The sequence below is a fragment of the Lytechinus variegatus genome, chromosome 11, assembly GCF_018143015.1.
Source record: "Lytechinus variegatus isolate NC3 chromosome 11, Lvar_3.0, whole genome shotgun sequence".
In the NCBI taxonomy this organism is placed as follows: Eukaryota; Metazoa; Echinodermata; class Echinoidea; order Temnopleuroida; family Toxopneustidae; genus Lytechinus; species Lytechinus variegatus.
In genome coordinates this window covers 30,631,354-30,652,092 of record NC_054750.1, presented here as the reverse complement: position 1 = coordinate 30,652,092, position 20,739 = coordinate 30,631,354, and the positions used below count along the sequence as shown (strand labels likewise).

Below are 20,739 nucleotides of genomic sequence, written 5' to 3'. Positions count from 1 at the left end.
TTTGAATAAACCCAATTTCTTATGATAAAATACAAAAGAACAGTGGGGATATGACATCTTCAGTTAGCTCTTTCAATATTCATGAAGACCTGCCAAGAAATGTTTCATCGGAATAAAGCAAATTTTTAAGATGCCATAACTTTGTTATTCTTTGTCTGATTTTGATCAAGTTTTCAGTGTTACGATTGTCTTTCTCTATCCGATAAAGTCTTAGTATTTTTAGCCTGGAGTATCCCTTTAACTTCTAGCACCAATACTCAGGGATTGCACCTGGACATTTTGATAGTAGGAGTGAGGGAGGAGGGGGGGGGGTGAACTAAATGTGACGTTACATTGTCATGATGAATTAGGGGACTCTTCTTCCGTCTGCCTATACTTTAATTCCTACATTTTTTCTCCTCTGTTTTCTTTTACTGCTTAAAAATAACGGGGGCTCTCTGTGGCTTATTTCGCCTGTTACCAAAACTATATTCATGGATATTGCATGTCCCCAGTGCAGTTAGGGTTACAATTGTAAAGAACTCGTAAACGCAGGATGAAAAAGGCCCGGGGAAAAGCTTGAGGAAAAACATAAACAAGTTTGGCTAGTCTTTCAAAAAGTTTTGGTAAAAATACCCTATATACGTTTCAACCCGCGATTGTTCATTGACCATTCTTTCAAAACCTCCTTGTTGATTGAAAATCGTGTGCACGCGCGGCCCGCGTCCAAAACTGAAAAACACCTCTGTAAACGCGTTTTTTGGTCACGCATTTGTACAGCAATTGACTGCCCCCCCCTTCCCCGGGGTGGATCCAAGATTGTCAAAGTCTTCACTTTTTTACTAATATTATTCATGATTCATTATAATATTATGTATATCATTTAAATTATTTTGTTTCTGTTTGTGTTTCATTGAATAATTTTGAGAACAATCCAACATATGTTTGTGATTATAATCAATAAATTTTGAATTTGAATTTGAATTTGAATTTGAATCCCAAGGGAGGGGGAAGGGTGGGGGGGGGGAGTCAAGGGCCTCATGTGACCCCACCTGAATCCACAGACCTGCCACTTCTGCTCTAGCGCTCAATATAATGATTGCGCAACATGTCATCGCTCATTTAAAGGGATGGTCCAGGCTGAAAATATCTATATCTAAATAAAGGTAGGTAGTAGTGAGTCTGGGAATTGTGACTGGTAGTGTATGTTATCTTTGAACAATTTTGTATTTGTAATAATTCTGATTGTCAATATTATTGAACTCACTCATTACAGAACCCAATATTACTTTTTATCTATTATGTATATATTGTTATTTTATGTTAACAAGACCAGGCTGAAAAACAATTAATCTGAGCCTGCTATCCTGTATAAAGACATTTTAATAAATAAATAAAAATAGATATAGAGTAAAATTCGAAGAGCAAAATACAAAAATTATTCATGGTTCTCAAGGGGAAGGAAGGGGCCTCATGTGACCCCTAGCAGAGCAAAATGCTGAAAATTTCATCAAAATCGGATAACAAATACCGAAGTTATCGAATTTTAAAGTTTATCAAAATTTTGTGAAAACAGTATACGCACATTGTCATGAATATCCTTAGGGTGGGCTGATGATGTCATATTTTGCCACTTTCCTTTTTCTTATGTTATTACATGAAATCATAATTGAAATTTTCATACAATGTGTGAATGATGTGTCTCCATTGATGAAATAAGTTGCGGCAATAAACAAGTAATGCTGTCAGTTGTCAATCAAATTATTTTAGTTCTTGGTAGAAAATGTTTGAATAAACATAATGTCATTATAATAAAATACAAAAGAACAGGTGGGGATATGACATCATCAGCCCAGCTTATGAATATCCATGAAGACCTGCCTAGAACTGTTTCACCGGAATAATGCAAATCTTTAAAATTGAATAACTTCGGCATTTGTTATCCAATTTTGATCAAGTTTTCAGCATTTTGCTTTGTGAATTTTACTCCATTTATTGAGATATAACTATTTCCAGCCTGGACCATCCCTTTAAGAACAGTCGGCTTCACCTGCTGAAACAGGCCTACAGTTTATTCCTTCCACAGTCTGTGGTGCTACACCTTGACATGCACGATACTAGTACTTGAGCGCGCGCTTTGAGCAACGGAGAATGAACCGCACCTCTCTTTCAATGCGTAACTGTCGGAGACGTGGTCGTATGACATCACAATCGGCTCTTCGAAGTTACTGGATTAAAACCAATTTGATCTGATCGGCTTGATCTTATAGCTTGACACCATGATGACCCTCATCTACAAACTTGCCTTATTATTACTGCTTTCATATGACGGTGAGTTCATGTTTTTCCTTATAGTCAGGCCTATAAGCAATAAAAAATTCCGCCATTGCAATTGCTATTTAATCTCCCATATTCCACTTGTTATTATTCCACTTTTTATCAGTAGGCCTATGTGAATGCTTGATACTGTTTTCCAATTTTATCTATTTAGTTAGGCCTATTAATTTAAGTTATTTCTCAATTCATTACTTGATTGATTTATTGATTTATTGATATTCAACCTATTTTATCAATAGCTCGAAGTAATCTATTTATTCATCTATTGATATATCAATCGTTACAGACCTATTACGTATAGAATAACTTCTTTATTCATTCATTATATATTTTTTATACAATTTTGTTCATAATTCACTTATAAATTCATTTTCACTCATCTATTCATCGATTTTCTTTCAATATATAGGCCCATTCATTTGTCTAACTTACATTTATTCATCTATGCATGTTATTATTCATGGGATTAATTAACTAATTGATAATAAATAAATGAATAAATAAATAGATAATAAATGAAAGAAAGACAGAATGAATGAATAGATAAATTAATTAATTAAGTCATTCATTCATTAATTTGTTCATTAAATCATTGATCAATTAATCAAACGATTAATCGTCTATACATCCACTCATCCATCCATTCCTTCATTCATTCATTCATTCAGTCAGTCATTCGTTCATTCAATCATTTATTCATTCATTCATTCATCCATCCATACATTGATTGATAGATTGATTGATTGATTCATCCATCCATCCATCCATCCATCCATTCATTCAGTCAGTCAGTCAGTCAGTCAGTCATTCGTTCATTCAATCATTTATTCATTCATTCATTCATTCATCCATCCATACATTGATTGATAGATTGATTCATCCATCCATCCATTCATTCATTCATCCGTTCATTCGTTCGTTCGTTCATTCATTCATTCATTCATTCATGTTTCTCGAAAAGGTATCAATCAACGGTTGTACGCACAAGACCATTAATATAGGCGTCCTTATAATCGGCGTATTTGATTTCATTGTACATGTAAGAATGGTTCTTCAAAGCCCCCACTAATTATCAATAGAGAAACTTGGAATATAACAAATAAAAAATAAAGAATGATGTTTGAAAATGATACGCTTACTCAATACAAATAAAAAAATTATATTGGTAGTATATTTATATTGCTCATTTATACATCGTACTGTGTTGAAAGCGCCGTGATCACCGGAAGTTGGACTTGTTTGCTATACATGTACAAGTCGCCACTGTTATGGCAGGGAAGTAATAACACTTCCCTGGTTATGGTTGCGTTTTATATTTATTCAATACGCCACGAGTTTAATCAACGACATACACAATTTACTATTATCAATAGATTGACTTTAGATTGTTCTTGATAATCTAGAAACACCTGTAAAGCACAATTACTGTAAATGATAATACATCTATTGGATTGGATGAGTAGGGGAAAAGTAACAAGAAGAAAAAATAAAGATAAGTCAAGATTACATGTAATCACCACACACATGGTACATCTATCAAATGCTTAATATCTTAAAGGGATGCTCGGGGCTGAAAATAATATGATTTAAACATCCCCCAAATAAAAACACTGAAAATTTGATCACAATCGGACTAGGAATAACCAAGTTATGGCATTTTAAATATTTCCATTAGTCCGGTGAAACATTTCTAGGCATGTCTTCAGGAATATTCAATGAGCAAATTGATGATGCCATATCCCCACTTGTTCTTTTGTATTTTATTATATGAACTTGGGCTTTAACATGCTCAGAATTTCATCGCCAAATAGGTCCTCTATTTTATTTTGTTTATACATGCATGTGAATGCAATGTGAAGGTGAATTCTTCCTCAGAATAAGGAAGTAGATTATGAATGTACTGAAATAAATCATGTTTTGCATTTTCACTGTTTCACAGATCATAAGGAGTTATTCAACCATTAATTTACTTTGAAAGATGAATTAATATTATAAATACTTTTCTAACGCAAGATAACATTCTTATCTGCATAAGGCTTTGACATGCTCAGAATGTCATCGCCAAATACACTCTAAAAATATTGAGTAAAAGTGCTTAAGGGTAATTATGTGTCTTATGGGCATTTTTATTCATCCAGTGTGATGAAAATTTTGCCCATTCTAAAGTAATTGCTATGCTTTTTTTAACCTTACTGGACAGTATCCTTCCTGCATTGGGTAAAATACTGCCCCAAATTGTTTGGACTGGACACATAATTACCCGCGTGGTAGTAAAAAAATTACCCAACATTTTTTTTACAGTGTAGGTCCCTTTTGGTGTTTTGTTCATACATGCATACTAAAGGCCGGGTTAAAAGGAACGACGATGTAATACTTAAAAAGCATTGACCCCTATTTTGCGTGATTCTAAACTGACTTGCTATTACCGATATACCAATTTTCATGTTACACCGTATGTAAGGCTTTTAACGCCATAGCGTCTTCCCGTTCGTCGCCCCATACTAGCCCGCGGAGTTTCTGACACCCATTAAAGTTGTCGCATCATGCTTAACAGTAACACTGAGATGCAGAAGGATCGGGAACGTGGCAATCAATCAGGGATTTTCATTTTATCAAAACGATGCAAAACCAGACGTAGTTCGGTTTCATATAACATGGATAATGATAATTAAAACTATGAACACATGCCATGTTTGACGCTAATGTTTTTGTCAAGAATTAAAATGAACTGATGTTCCGGCTAAAAGTAGTTATTTAGCAATGGAAATAATTTGACTAATACGGAAAAGACAATTCATTAATCTGATAAAACCACACCTAGAATGTATTAGACTTGAATTTGAAATTATATTCAAGTTATATCATAGCTTTATCATGTTTATTATATAAATATGGAATTACAACTTATATTAAAAAAAAGTCAAGCCAGTGAACTTACTTTTCGAATAAGTATATACATACATAGTTTGAAATAAAATTTGATAGAAGATAAACAGAGCGCAAGAATAGGTTAAAAAGATGAAAATGATGAGAGAAAAGGGGACAAAAATGACAACGGACAAGAACAGGAGAAATAGAAGGGAAAATAAAAGAAAGATATAATGAAAAGATGGAAGAAATCAAATAACCGGAAAAGAGAAAGGGTTTGAGGAGGAAGTTATGCAATCTATACCAAGAATGTACACGCTGACCTTGTTAAGACGTGCCATGAGTATCTACGAGCATGGACCTGATACGAGCACGCTTCATGATCAATCAAAAACAGATGCAATCTATGATAAACATTAAGATATTTATCGATTGGCATGTTAGATCAGAGGTCATTCCAGTTAATGTCATCTTATCTATGATATAATGTTGTGAGCGAAGTGGTAATTAAACAACAGAGCATGTAGTTTTTTCCCAAATTCGTCTCATGCCAATTCGTCCAATCGCCAACTCGTCTACTACCATTTGGTCTATCATCAGTTCGTCTACTCACCACGTGGTCTACTTTCATTTAGTCTAATGCCATTCCGTCTTATAATCAGTTGGTCCAATAGCCATTTAATCCATATACCATTTGGTCTAATTAAACTAAAGTGTTAATTGTGCAAAATGAATGAAAAGAAATATACTGGTTACTAGATGAAATGGTAATAGACGTAGTGGTAATTAGACGAAGTGATGATTAGACCAAATGGTTATTGGACCAAAATGGTTGTTAGATAAAATGTTGATAGACGGAATGCCATTATACTAAAAAAGACCATGTGGTGAGTGGACGAGTTGGCAGTAGACGAATTGGCAATTTACCGTTTGAAGATACGCCCTGCTCGCCTTGATAAAAGCAGAATGATTGCATGGCCATGTGAACATTTCTTTTAGTGTGTCACTGAAGTGGTCCCCCTCCTCCCAAAAAGGTTTTCACTACTAAATGGAGGTGGGCTCGGTCCACTCTTGAAAAGCCAAAAAAAGGGGTTTTTCATACAAAATCTCCTTCACTTTCATTATATGTCTGCACTTTATCATACCTACCAGATTTCAAGGGGGTGCTGCCTGCATGTGGATAATAACACACGCAGCACCCCAATGGAAATTTTTGGGTGCTTCAGCACCCCCACAGCGTCCCCGGGCCATGAAGGAGTGATATGCTAGACTGAGGAAACAGTCACGTTTGTTTATTGATATATTTCCTACGTGAAGAAATGCCTGAGCATTGGCGCCCAACCAGAATGCTCTGGGAATGTTATAGCATGTACTAAAGACATATTCAAAACAAACACACGAGCTGCGGTACATAACATAACATGCTATTAGTGAATTGATGGCATAGGTCATGTAGTTCAACTGCAGTTCAATTCAATATATATTGTCCATAAATATGGCACAAAAAGAATCATAAATAGGCAATATTATGGAATTCGACAAGCATCCCCTTCTTTCGAGCGGGTCAGATAAACTCTATAGTGTTGAAAATATGTTATTTATTAATCCCTCTTTTTAATCAGCAGATTCCCTTGCTCAAATATGTTATATCGTAAACCAAGATATGATCCTTTCTGTAGGCCCAAAATGCTTTTATGAGATATAGTATTATGCCAATTATTTAATTATGCATGGGAACCTTCATTAAACAAGCGATGGTTGCCGACAAGATCCATGCATTTCATTTCGTTATGTTGTTGTGTATCTCGGCTGACTCACATTGATGTTCATTATTGAAAATTTGAAATGACATAAAGTTTGTATTCTTCAATCAATCAATTAAAATGAATCAGTAAAACTAACAAATAAAATAATTGAACACAAACAAGCGGATGAATCGTAATATATTTCTGTTTTTAATATCACTCTACAAAGGGTGAGTAAAAAGTCCTCCAATGTTCGGTTAAAAGGGAGCCTGTGTAATTGTTAGATAAAAAAATAATTTGATATCTTAAAACAACAAATGTGTAATGATTACACAGCACAGGCATTATATATTACCAGTGGTATAGGTCCATGAACCATACATTGGTTCATGTTTCCTTAAACCCAATAATGAGTCATTTTTTTTAATTGAACGATTGTATTAATTGTTGTGTTTAGGGAGTTGCAGCCTTTTGACAAAGGAGCTAGTGAAGAAGTTATTCCATGGAGACGATCCTTATAATAGGCACATTAGACCTGTTATCAACGAATCAACACCTACGGATATTAAAATGCTGCTTTTTGTTTCACAAATTCTCGACATGGTAAGTTCCTTCTCTTTATCAGGATAAAAAAATCATTTGATTCCTAAAGACGAACGGAAATGATACTTCTCATAATCGTCTGCCATTTTTTTTCAAGGAATGAAATAATAATACTACTAATAATAGCCAATCTTTATAAAGCGCTTTTCCCAGAATGGCTCAAAGCGCGTTACAGCATATTATTACCCCGGTCATTGGATTCATTTCAATCCCGCACGAAAAATGCACAATTTCCACTCCATGTGGAGCATTACTTGCATTCATCGCAGCCTCATTATGGCTATGGTTATGTAAATAACATAATCACCCGAGAATGTGATTTCAAAAGAAACAGATGGAAATAAGGAGTTTGAAATGTATAATAAATGTTTTCTTTGCTCATTATTTGAGGCGGGGTGATATATCAGTGGAGGAAACAAATTACTTCATTCATTCATTCATTATGTTCATTTCAATCGTTTGTTGTTTACACTGAATCGAATGTCATTAAATGATTTATTCATTGAGTTTTTGTCCTTGCAACCACTAGCGTACTTATGGAGGGGGGGGGGGGGGGGGGGTGGGCAGACTGCCCCCCTGACGAGTCACAACTGATCCCTCCTATGAACTTGAAGACTTTTTTTTTTGCTTGTCATTTTTTTTCTGGTGCGAAATGTCCTTCATACGCAGTTGATGACCCTTTTTTTTTGCTTATCAAATTTTTGGCTTACGGATTTGCCCCACCTTTGGAAAATCCTAGGTACGCTACTGCTTGTAACCAATGTCTGACAGCTGATTGGATAAAGTCTCCACTCAAGTTCAGTGGTCTGAATAAGCAGCCTACAATGACAGGTGAATTGAAGGCCCTCTTAAAAGAATGCAGGTTTTATATATGCTAGTCTTGCGTATAGACCCACTTGCTGATAACTTTTGATTAGGATATGGGGGGGGGGGGGGAGCTCAGTCAATGACTTTAATCACTGACCTATCTTTCGGTGACTTTAATTGCTAAGTTTGGTCAAATTTGGACTTATCCCTGTTATTAACAAAGTTATTAATAAGTACTAATACTTACATTTAATTTTTTGAAAGCAATTATCAAATTTGTAACTTGTTATAATCAGCACAATTAGATATATCAGTCCTAGGATGCGTAAGCAAAAAAGGCCTATGAACGTGTGATTCACTTGGTATTAATAATAATAGAAAGGTATTTCAATCTAGCTTAATCTAGAACTTACAAAGTTATATAGACCAACGATGGCCTACATCGGTCATTCACAATCTCCTACAAGTCACGTGACAACTATCTAATTAGATAACGGACAAGGTCCACAAGGAAACGATGCTACTTGATGAATTGTTAAAAATAATGTTAAAACTTGTATTTCAGAGTGTCGCTGTTTACTATGTGAATCGCACAGTAGTTGTTCAAAGAGTTTAAACAGGTGTTTAAAATCTTATTCAGTATTCATAATTAAATTTGTTTTTTTTAAAAGATTTTAAACAATTGTTAAAAAGGGTTTAAGCAACCACTGTGCCATTCACATAGTAAACAGCGTTGTTTAAGTTATTTTTAATAGTATATATTCATGTTTTCTATGCTCCATTTATTTGTTTATTTATATTTTTATCGTATTTGCATGTCTTCTGCATCATAAAAAGATAGAATCGCGTTATCAAATTCGCAACCAGTTTAATGATTTCATAAAATTGGGTTGAAATGGCAATGTACTTTTAAATGAACGTGTCATTATGTTGATGTTATACAAACAAAGAATCCACCTCATGCACTTCAGATTGTCCATTTAAAAACAATTACTGGTAACTCTCCACATTCTTACAAAACAGATCACAGTCATGTGTGGCTGTGTTAAAGGGAGACTTTAGACTGAAAGAAGAATAATTTGAACAGATAAAGTGAAGTCAGCGAACAAAACAATGAAAATTCGAAAAAGAAAACGAACAAGGTATAACAGAGATTCTATATTTTTGCATCATTTCGATGAAATAGCTATATGCACGTCTTCAGTGATACGAAAAGAGCTTGTTGATGACATAACCTATCCAACTTAGTCTTTTGTTTTTCGTTACATTTAATTTTGTTCTCAAACCCCCAACAGGATATGTGAAAGGTAATCATGTAACAACTTATTGCATTACATGCAGGGAGACACGTACGTACGCATTTCAGAAAAACTGACAAAATTTTATTTTCATGTCATGACAAAAAAAGGGAAAGGTGTCACCAGCCTACCTAATTGTATATTTATGACAGCATATACATGTAATTTTTTCCCCTAAAAATGTTGCCCAACTTTAGAATTAATTGATTTTGATGAAACTTTCTGCGCTTCGCTTGTATAATTTTGCCCAATTTATGTAAACATTATTACCCATAACCTGGAGTATCCTCTTGACTGCTATACCGAAGGTCAACTAAACAATGATACGTATTGTAACCCGCATAATAATTTAAATCGGCATATTTCATAATCCTTCTCGCTAATCATATTCGGCAATTGCGGTCAGTGAATCATTACTACTTCACAGTTAAAGTGGCAACGTGCTCTTTATATGAGGGTTGTAAAAGTATGATTTCTTTTTTTTGTTACTATTAAATACTATCCTCATTATCGTTATAATCATTAACACCATAAACGTCGCTTTTATCGTTAATATACATTTTATCATCATTCTTATTGCCATCATTATTTTCATCATTAATGATGATGATTGGGGATGAAGATTTTAAGTGTTGTTTTATCATTATAAATATCATTGTTTTTATTATTATTATCATTATTATTATTATTACTATTATTATTATGATTATTGTTCTTATCATTATTCTATTACTGTTGTTGCTGTTGTCATTCTATTGTAATTATTGCTATTTCTCATTATCATTTATATTACAATTATCATCATGATTTACATGCTATTTTACCAAACTTGGGGATAGAATACTTGTAATTAAGCAGAACTAATGATTCTTTTTAATCAGCCGTTTTAATCAGGTGAAATCATATGCATTTTAATAAATTTTGTTCTAATCATTTATTTAATTCGGCAATTTTCAGAAAAAAATTAATGTGCGATACTCTTTGAAAAAAGCAAGTTGTTATATAGGTTCTTAAGTATTTACAGGGTCATTTTCGTGGTGCACTTTGGATGATTTTATTCAAAGTTAATTTTCTACAGGTACCCTTTTGGGGCGCCTGGATACATTACCTAGTTTTCTGTTTGTATTTCTCCTTTCTGAAATTAAGTGCACTGCGACAGTGACCCTTTAATTTGAATTCCTATCTTAATTAATACTGTATATTGTTTATTTAATTGTAAATCTTTTTATCTGTAATTCATGTTCATTTCCGTTTGTAATGCGAGACATGATGTTTTTTTAAAATAAAATCCATTTATCTTATTATTTATCTTCTTAGTTCTCCCAAGATATATATTTATTTTGTTGAGCAGGTAGCAAAACCATATATATATTTCCCTATGCCACCTGACGAAGGATAATCATCATGATCATAATACATTTATTATACATGCCAGTAACTATATCGCGTAATGGACCTTAAGTACATGCAGGGCCGAGTTAAAGGGAAATCGCCAAATGCGTTACAAATGCCAAAGTGTGTTTAGAATAGATCTGTTTTAAAAATTCATGATTTTAGAATTATCAATTGGAGTTTATCATGAATAATTCTACTTCGAATGACTGCAGTTTAGGGACCATAATTTTACTTACGTTTACCTGAAAAACGAATAATATGAATATTGGTCTTATCCCTCACATGTAGCGGTTCCGATTTTCATCACTCAACTTACAACTTAGACCTCTAGTTCTATATGCCAATTTTTAATCAAATGATGTTTATTTCTGAATCCATTCATTTAGAGGCGAAGAGACTACAGTGATCATGCACTAATATGCTTCACGATTTTATCATCGTACATAGCAATGAAGATATCACACGGTCATTGACCTTAATGAAATGGTAAACTATTCCACAGATTGAAAATGAAATCATATCGTATTCGGTCACTGACATTAATTTCTTTCATGCCAATCAATAAACGATTATCACTGTGGACTATTGTCTTAAAAATGGTTGAGCAAAACGTTACCAAACATTGCGTTATATTTGTTGCATAAAATATACAACCACATTTTCTTAGCACTTTTACATAACTCCGCGTAATATTTACACTACATTGGACCCGATTTTACCACTTTTTAAATGAATGATTAGGATTACAGGATTAAGTGCAGGATATTGAAAATTGTGAGTTCAGTGTCCAATTATTGAACGCTATATCTTCTTTCTTCTAAGCTATTCTAATATTAGTTTATTCTTTTCCTACATCTGAAACCCAAAGGGGAATATGGAATAATCTGCCATGTGTAATGCGCTCTTACCATTACCATTGTTAAAATAATGATAATCATAATAGTAATAATAGCAATAATGACAATTATTATAATTATGATAATAAGAATGGTAATAACATTAATAACGATGATAATAATAGAAATGATAGTGATAATAGTAATAATGATGATGGTAATAGCAATGATAATATTAATTATTATTCTTATTATTCTTTTTATTGTTATTATTATTATCATTATTATTGTAATTATTATCATTATTTATTATTATTATTATTAATCATCATTAGATATAGCCGGCGTTATGAAAGGGAACGTTCATTCAGGTATTCAAAGTACACACTACGGCTTGAACATAACACCAAAAAAAAAAGATGTAAAGCTAATGGTCTGTGTATATCGGTGGTTTAATTTTCAAACCAATCATTTTCTCTCTGCATTGCCATGATTGTGAACCAATGGAACAGCACAGCTGCAGGAAGTTGAGAATGTTTGCAGATTGTGACCTTAATTTTTAGAGTCGTCTTATGTAATAAGGGACATCGCTCCGTAGCGCTATGTCAAAACTTCGTTAATATTTTCAAAGGTGTATAGCCAAATGCATTATATTTTTGAACATAAGCCTTCATTTATATGAAATCACATAGATAATTATGCTCTCTGTCTATTGTACTCTCTATTCTAGCCCAAACTTACATTAAGAGATACACAAATGCAATTTAATCAAAAGCAACTGCGTATGCTATATTCTGCGGTGCAATGGAATGATACATTTAATATTGTAGGCGGGATGGGGCAATGTCCAATGCAGAGTGATTTCAACAAGTCAAACAAAACAAAATGAGTTAATGAAATGAAAAATTAAAGAATATCACTCCATTGTTTGTGATAAGAGAAGGACTGAAACCCAGAGAACCCATTGTGAACTTGTGCGGTATGTTTAAATTGAGATTTACGATAATACCATCTACAGTAGATATGAACTCTCTTTGCAGCGCGCGTTTTTGCAGTGGTACACATAGTAAAAAAAATTTATACAACGCTGTTTACAATATGAACCTTACAGTAATTGTTTAAACATATTAAACAACTGTTTAAATCTTAAGCAACAAAGTTTATTTTCAATATCTAATTGGCAATCAATTAAACATGATTGTTTAAACGGTTAAAAAATACTGTAAGGTTCATATAGTAAACAGCGTTGTATAAAATCTTAAACAGCGTTTTAACTGTGTAATGAAATGATATTACGCAATAAATATTTGGCATGGGTCAGGCCCTAGTGATGACAATACAAATGACCAATGATGCTTTTATTAAGGTGAGATCGGGCGATTTCAAAGAATATTATCTACATTGATCTTTAATTTGTCTAATTGCATCAATCAAATGAAAATGCTTCATGCTTTATTGATACCAACGTGTGCACGTATTATCTTAATAAAATATATTAGGAAAATGACCAGAATTAAACCAAAATCAATTCAAATAGTATTCTAGACATTCTCAATAATGGTTTTGGGGACGGGTAGACCTTACATTCTAATTGTTGTGATATTCATATCAGTTTATACTTAGAACGTTGGGTGATGCATGATTATGTCTTCCTTGATAAAATGGTGAATGAAACTCTTGTTTATTAAAATATCATTAGATCAGTCTAGCTCTTAAATGAACACTTTGTTAGCCGAATTCTTAGGTGTTACAATATACCACCAAGATTTTAATAACACCCAATGCTATACAATATAGTGAATGTGTCATAATCTTGATATCAAAACAAATGGGTGTAAATCTAACACCATGTAAAATTACTGACGTTGGTCTGTGTTAACACCGACGTTCTAGTTTTTACACCATTATGAAGTGTATCCATATTCTTTTGCATACATAGGACGAGAGGTTGCAGCAACTGAAGACCAACGTGTGGCTGACTTATGTGAGTATGACAATATATAAGCCCGTATTCTGAACTCGGGTTTAACTTACACTCAGGTTTAAAGTTGTGATTAAGTATGGATAGCCAACTGTTACATAAATCACTATAAACATGATAAATGGTAGAGATACCATATTCCAGCTCATTTGGCTCTCGAATCATTCATAATTGTCTAGGAAGTATAAATAGATGATTGTCTTCACCATCGGTGAATTAGGAAAGAGCACATCAAACATAAGAAACATATAACTTAATAAAAATATTGACACTTTTGGCTTCCCATAATTTTAGCACAGAGTTTTTATTTATTTATTTGTTTCGTTTTATTTATACAGGGTAGCCCCATCAGTAGTCATGTACTGTTTTCCAGGGGGCACTGTAAACAAATGTTTACAATATAACAAACAAGCAAATTACATAAGGAAAAACAAACAGAACATGCAAAATAATCAGAAGTGAATACATGGAAAAAAGATGATGGTACATAGGTACCATGTAGGGAAGTAACATTAATTCATCTAGATTTCAATCAGCATTACATTACAATCAGCATTCTTATTGAATGTATATGTTTTTATTGTGAAGAAAGATATTTCAGGAATTATTCCAAGACCATGGAGACAGATACATGTATGAAATGTTATGGATCTAGCTCCGGCGACATTATATTCTCTAAGGTATAAGGTTATGGTTAGGATTGTAATATGGACTTATGTTGGATCTAGGTGTATAGGTATATGATAGGGAACAACATTAAAGGTAAAGGCTATTTTAGGTAACGATATCAAAATGAGTTCGTACAGAATCCAATGAAATGACCACCAAAGTGTCTGTTTGCATAAATAAAACGTATGCGCCAAAGGATTCTGGAAGAAATTGTGTAATTGCTTAGAAATCAGCAAATAAGCACAGGATTCGGGTAGGGCGTCGGGCACGACATTCAAAGCAATAATTATACACTGTCCCACGTGCGCTTATCTGTGTTGGGGATCTTCGGTGTGAACATTTTTCAGCGCAGATTTCAAGATTGTATTACGTTAAGTTCATGTCACTGTACCAGATCTAGATCCTCGATGATATACTGACAATTAAGCCTTGTTTTAGAGACTTTCTCTTGAAATCAGTGTTTACTGCAACTACTGGAATTTCTCTTTAAGTCCAGAGTTGAAGTTGGTCATTCCATTAATCTGTGGAATTTCCAGCGGAGGAATTGTCGTCGGAGCAAATTTCATGGAACTGAATCGGGACCCAAATGTATTGACGAATTTAACCTCTGATGTTAGAGAATAGTGCAACGTTTGGCTATCATTCGTTATAAAACACCACTTATGTCCAAAAGATAAATCATTTGTTCTGCTTGCAGGTTATAAGTGGTATATACCAACATTATAGGCCTACCCTGAGTAACCTGAAAAATAAACTAGTCCATCAAATATTTTTCCTTCAAAGAATTATCTTATATAGAACCATTCTTTAATGAATAATTCTTTCTTTTAATTTGCCTAGTCCATCAAATATTTCTAGCACTGGCATTATCAGTTGGATTCATATAGCAGAAATATGCTATACACGAAAAGTAACATGAGTAATTATGGTCCACGATCAGTTAATTAAATCATTAGAACCTTAAATTGGCAATCATTGTGACGCAGTACAAGAAGCACACATTCGTTTTACGTTGACAAAGTTGTCATTGATTTCTCCTTTCCATGGGAGAACCTCTTCAATAAAATATACTATTTCACATTAATCATTGATAGCGTATGAATTTTCTGAATTGAGTAGGGTAATTAAAAAATTGAAGTTGAAATACAGATTTTATGTGGTGGTCCCCTTGCAAACCAACACGTAATATGATCATGAAGATTAAACGGTCTGCTTACCCTCACCGCCACCGTAATTTCTGGATTTGGATGAAGATAGAATTTCAAAGAGATATACAGGAGAGGGGATTAGAGAGAGAGAGAGGGAATGAGAGGTTGAGGGAGGGGGAGGGAGAGAGAGAGAGAGACGGAGAGACGGGGGAGGGGATAACAAATTGCAACTGGGATATAACCGGTATGCGGAATGGACACTAAGTTTATGTAAGCCATAATCCCCGACGTTTGAAAGTTTTTGAAATCAGGGACGTCACTACAGGGAGGGGGATGGGGGAGGAGGGGGGGGGGGGGCAGGTGCGACTGGCTCGTATGATTTTTCGTAACGTTCTTCAAGCATGTCAAGGAAGCTCTTATATTAACTGCATGCACATGAATGTGCATTAAAGTAACGTATCAATATATAATTTGACATCTAAATGTGTATAGACCATTTTGTTTTTATGATAGGAATGGTACGATGAATTTCTTCGATGGGATCCTGCCGATTACAACGGACTAACCAGTTTCAAATTGACCTCTGACCTCGTTTGGATGCCAGATATCGTCATATACAACAAGTAAGAATAAACACCTCGGGAACGACGTAATGATCGCCATCCGTATATTTATTACAACCATTATTTTCTTATTTTAGGGCCACTTTTAGTTATTGCGGATTTATTTGATAATAACACGGATCATTTGGATACAACGCTAGCTTAAAATTGCATTTTTTCGTTATGTTTCATTGAATTTCTATGTTTGATATTCTTTCTCTCTTCTCCTTAAAAAAATCTTATTACGATCTTTTATTCAATTTTTCTTAAATTATTATAGGATCCCGGATAATATTCAGATGGAAATGTGAGGAAATAAAAAAGCCATGCGACTTTTAATAATATTTCTTCGACATTCTGCATTAAACATCTTGGATATTTGATCACAATATTTTTCGGTACTTGAGAGTCAAGTCGATTTTTCTCCTTATAAGGCTTGTTAAAGGCATATCCCTACTAGGCATTTTGTATATCTGACGTTTCTTCTCAAAATCACTGACACGTTTGTCATGCTGATCTGTGAAAAATTTGAAACGATAGCTTCTTTATATAGAAATGGGCAATTGCCATAAAACGTTCAAATCATTATATTCTGTATGATTGATTTAAGATCAATATTATTGTTGCCTTCTTGAAAACATATTGAGGAAAGAAATTGTTCTAAGAAACCCCAAACGTTTGTGAATTCGTCGGTGACATAGAAGATGATCAATATTTTGTTACGTAGGCCTGAACAAAGATTACTCTTCAATTTGGCAACATAATATTATAAACCCCTCAAAAAAGTTTGGAAATCTGTGTTTGGCCAATAATTTCTCTCAACTCCCAATTTTACACAATGCATATTTTACATCATTCAAAAGATCATTTAATTTTTTCTAAAATGATAGCATGCTTGTTATGATCATGCCATCACGAAAAGAGCAGGATTCGAAAGTGTTAGATGAGGTCTGAATTGAAAAGCTGCAAAACGAGCAGAAAAGGTCATGAAGGGTCAATACAGAACATGATTCTTTTGTCTGTGTCAAAAGAGATGAAAATCCATTCAAATCAAGCCCCTGCTTCTGTAGTGATGGTTCTGTAAGATAACATGGTTTGAAATACCCATGCATGTTTGTTTGTTTGTTATGTGTTTGCCTCTGCAGAGGTGTGTTTGATTCCATGTTAATGTTGATGTTAAGGTGCATGAAAAAATAAAAAGAAACCGCTTAGAAACTCACTCATTTCCACTGAAAAAAGAACAGTGTCTTTCAATATTGTGTCATTTTGCAACTTTGAATTTTGACCTTGCCCCACATTTCAGGGCACTGCACCTCCTTGTGAACGATAATTATATCATTTAGGATGTCATTTTAAAGAAGATTAAATGATCTATTCATGATTTAATTACACATTGATATTTACTAAAACCGATGAGGAATTATCAATCAAAATCAAAAGAAGCCGCTGAGAAACTCATTCATCACCACTGAAAAAAGAAAAGTGACGTCAATATTGTGTCATTTTGCAACTTTTGAATTTTGACCTTGCCACACATTTCAAAGCACTGCACCTCCATGTGAGCCATAATCATATCATGTAGGGTATAATTTTAAAGAATATTAAATGCCCTATTTATTGATATTAATTACGCATTGATATTTACTAAAACCGAGGAGGAATTATCGATCAAAGTCAGATTTCCAAACTTTATTTTGAGGAGTTTATTTTTGTCTCTCTCATTGTACTTAAATCGGACACATGGATAGTGTCCTTTAAATTGCTCGTAATAAAATGGACTCACTGATGATGGTGATAACGTTAGCAAACCTCTCCATCTGCAGCGCTGCTGATGCGTACAAACCTTACATGTTCAACAAGATTGTGAAGGTAGAACACGATGGTCACATTAACTGGGCATCGCCATGTATCATCCAGTCCAGCTGTCAGCTTGATGTTGCAAACTTTCCTTTTGATTACCAGAACTGTCCAATCAAGTTTGGTCCTTGGCAACACGATGGCTCCGAGCTAATGCTCTCTGGTTCAGGTAATTATGAATCGTATCAGGCGCGGATCCAGGGGGGGGGGGCACAGGGGGCACGTGCCCCCCTTTGAGAAGCAAAATTTAAATGTATAATGTAAATGTAAAAATGCCATTAAAACCGAGGTTTGCCCCTCTTTTGAAATTAAAGAACTTTTTTTGCTTGTCAAATTTTTTTCTGGTCCAAAATATCCTTTATTTATGGTTTTGGGAAATCCTGGATCGTATCATATGGTACTGGTGTGATAAATGAAATTAAATTGAATTCATTTCCATACAATTCAATTCATTTTATTGTACAGGCGCGGATCCAGGAGGGGGCCGAGCCGGCCCCCTATTTTTTGACAACCTGCAGAAAAAGTGTACTCTTTATCTTGATAGAAACTACGAAAAACAGAAAGAAAAGTAAGAAAGAGGTATTATACCCATGATGTGTAACTTACAGTCTCGTAACAGCCGGCCCGACCCCGAAAGGAAACAAGAAAAAGGTTAGGGAAACAATTGTAAAATAGACTTTATATGAAAAATTTCGCTCGCGCTTCGCGCTCGCATTAGCTGTGTAATGAATCCCATTCAAGAGGATTAAATGACACTTCCTATTATATCCACTTCTGAAATCAATTCGCACATCAAGCTTTCATTATTTTGTTTGATTTACACAAATTGTTATATCAAAATTCTCAGCTCGCGCTGCGCGCTCGCATTGTTTGATTTGTGAGATACCTATCTACTTTGGAAATTCTTTCCAAAATTTGTCAAGATGCTCTTTTATCATGTCAGTATATAAAAAAATTAAGCTCATATGCTCGCGCTCGCATTTAATTGCTTGAGACACACAGCTTGTTCTTTATTTAAATAAGAACGCGCTTAGACAGTCCAGTTTTCAGGTCGCCTATCAAAAATTTTGAGCTCGAGCTTCGCACTCTCATTATTTATTGGTGATATCCTCTTCATTAATCACTAAAAACAGTCCTAATTGAGTCCCTTTTCACGTTACTATAATCAAATTTCGGGTCGCGCTTCGCGCTCGCATTGTTTAGTTGGATGCTTATCTGTTTTTCATGATTACAAAAACTGCTCAGAATCTTCAGTTCTAAGGACATAAAATATCAAAGAATTTTAGCTCGCGCTTCGCGCTCGCATTATATATTAAGACCACATGAGATACCTTATCTTGTTTATAACAATAAAAACTAACATATATTTAAAACTTCAGTCTTTAGTTAGGACTACCCCCTGAAAAACCAACAAAAAATCAGATTATCGCGGCTAATCGAGAAAAATTTTGATGAAAATATTTTCGGCCCCCCCTATTGGCGAAAGCTGGATCCGCCCCTGTTGTATAAACAAAATAAAAGACAACGTAAAACATTCCTGTGTGACTGACATTGAAAACTTTACAAAAAATGTGAAAACATGCATGAAATTAATGTACATTTGCGAATTAGCAACTAATAACCAAATAACAACTATCGAAATTATACGGGAAAACACATATGAAAGAGGCAAGAAAATATTACACAAGTCTATATACTTGTACATCAGAATTCACACTTAAAGGGGATACTCCAGGATAAAAATTATATGACTCGAACAGATAAAGAAAAATCAAGCAAACAAAACAATGAAAATATTTATTGAAATCGTACGAGGAATAAAGAAGACATTTTAACGTTTGGTATTATTTCTGTGAAACAGTTCTATGCATGTCTTCATGGGTATTCAATGAAGAAACTGATGATGTTATATCCCCACTTGTTCTTTTTCATTTTAGTATATGAAATTATAATTTTCAAATATACTATTAAAGAATAATAAAGAAAAGATTGATATCTGATTCAGTGCATTGGTTATTCATTGCTGCAACTTATTTTATTGTAAGGGAAACATATCATACACACATATGAAAATATGAAATAGTTATGATTTCATGTAATTACATAAGGAAAGTGGGGACGGGACATTAGCCCATCTAATGAAGATTCATGATGACGTGCATACAATTTTTTAAACAAAATATTGTTGAACTTTGAAATTCAATTATTTCATTATTGTTTTAAAAATTTGATACAATTTTAAAAGTTTTACCCAGTGAATTTTTTTCTATGTGTTCAGATATAATTATTTTCAGTCCGGATCACTTTAAAAGTAAATGTAACTGAAAAATCAAATTTGAGCTATGAAAATGTAAAAACTGAAAATGTTATAGAAAAGCATCACGTTATAGTTTTAAGATTATTGCACCACTCATGAGAATTATTTCAGTTTTCAGTTTCAGTTTGGTTTATTTCATTTCAACTCAAATCAATTTTAACAGCAAAAGAAATCATTACAAAGATATAAATGAATATGCAAGTATATACAGTATGACAATGTGGCATATATAAGTAAATATATACAATAGACACGAAACAATATAATCATAATAATAATGATATTTACGATGAACTA

The 20,739-nt window shown here is 33.8% G+C and overlaps 1 protein-coding gene across 1 annotated transcript in view; it reads left to right on the top strand.

Annotated features, from left to right (window-relative positions):
- The first annotated feature begins 2,208 nt into the window (after window positions 1–2,208).
- The window catches only part of LOC121424601 (neuronal acetylcholine receptor subunit alpha-10-like), a 28,066-nt gene continuing 9,535 nt past the window's right edge, over window positions 2,209–20,739 (top strand). Inside the window, exons 1-5 of the mRNA XM_041620352.1 lie at window positions 2,209–2,310; window positions 7,387–7,532; window positions 13,808–13,852; window positions 16,180–16,289; window positions 18,092–18,294. Of these exons, the coding sequence (XP_041476286.1) occupies window positions 2,259–2,310; window positions 7,387–7,532; window positions 13,808–13,852; window positions 16,180–16,289; window positions 18,092–18,294 (556 nt within the window). The 5' untranslated portion in view covers window positions 2,209–2,258. The remainder of the gene's footprint in view (window positions 2,311–7,386; window positions 7,533–13,807; window positions 13,853–16,179; window positions 16,290–18,091; window positions 18,295–20,739) is intronic.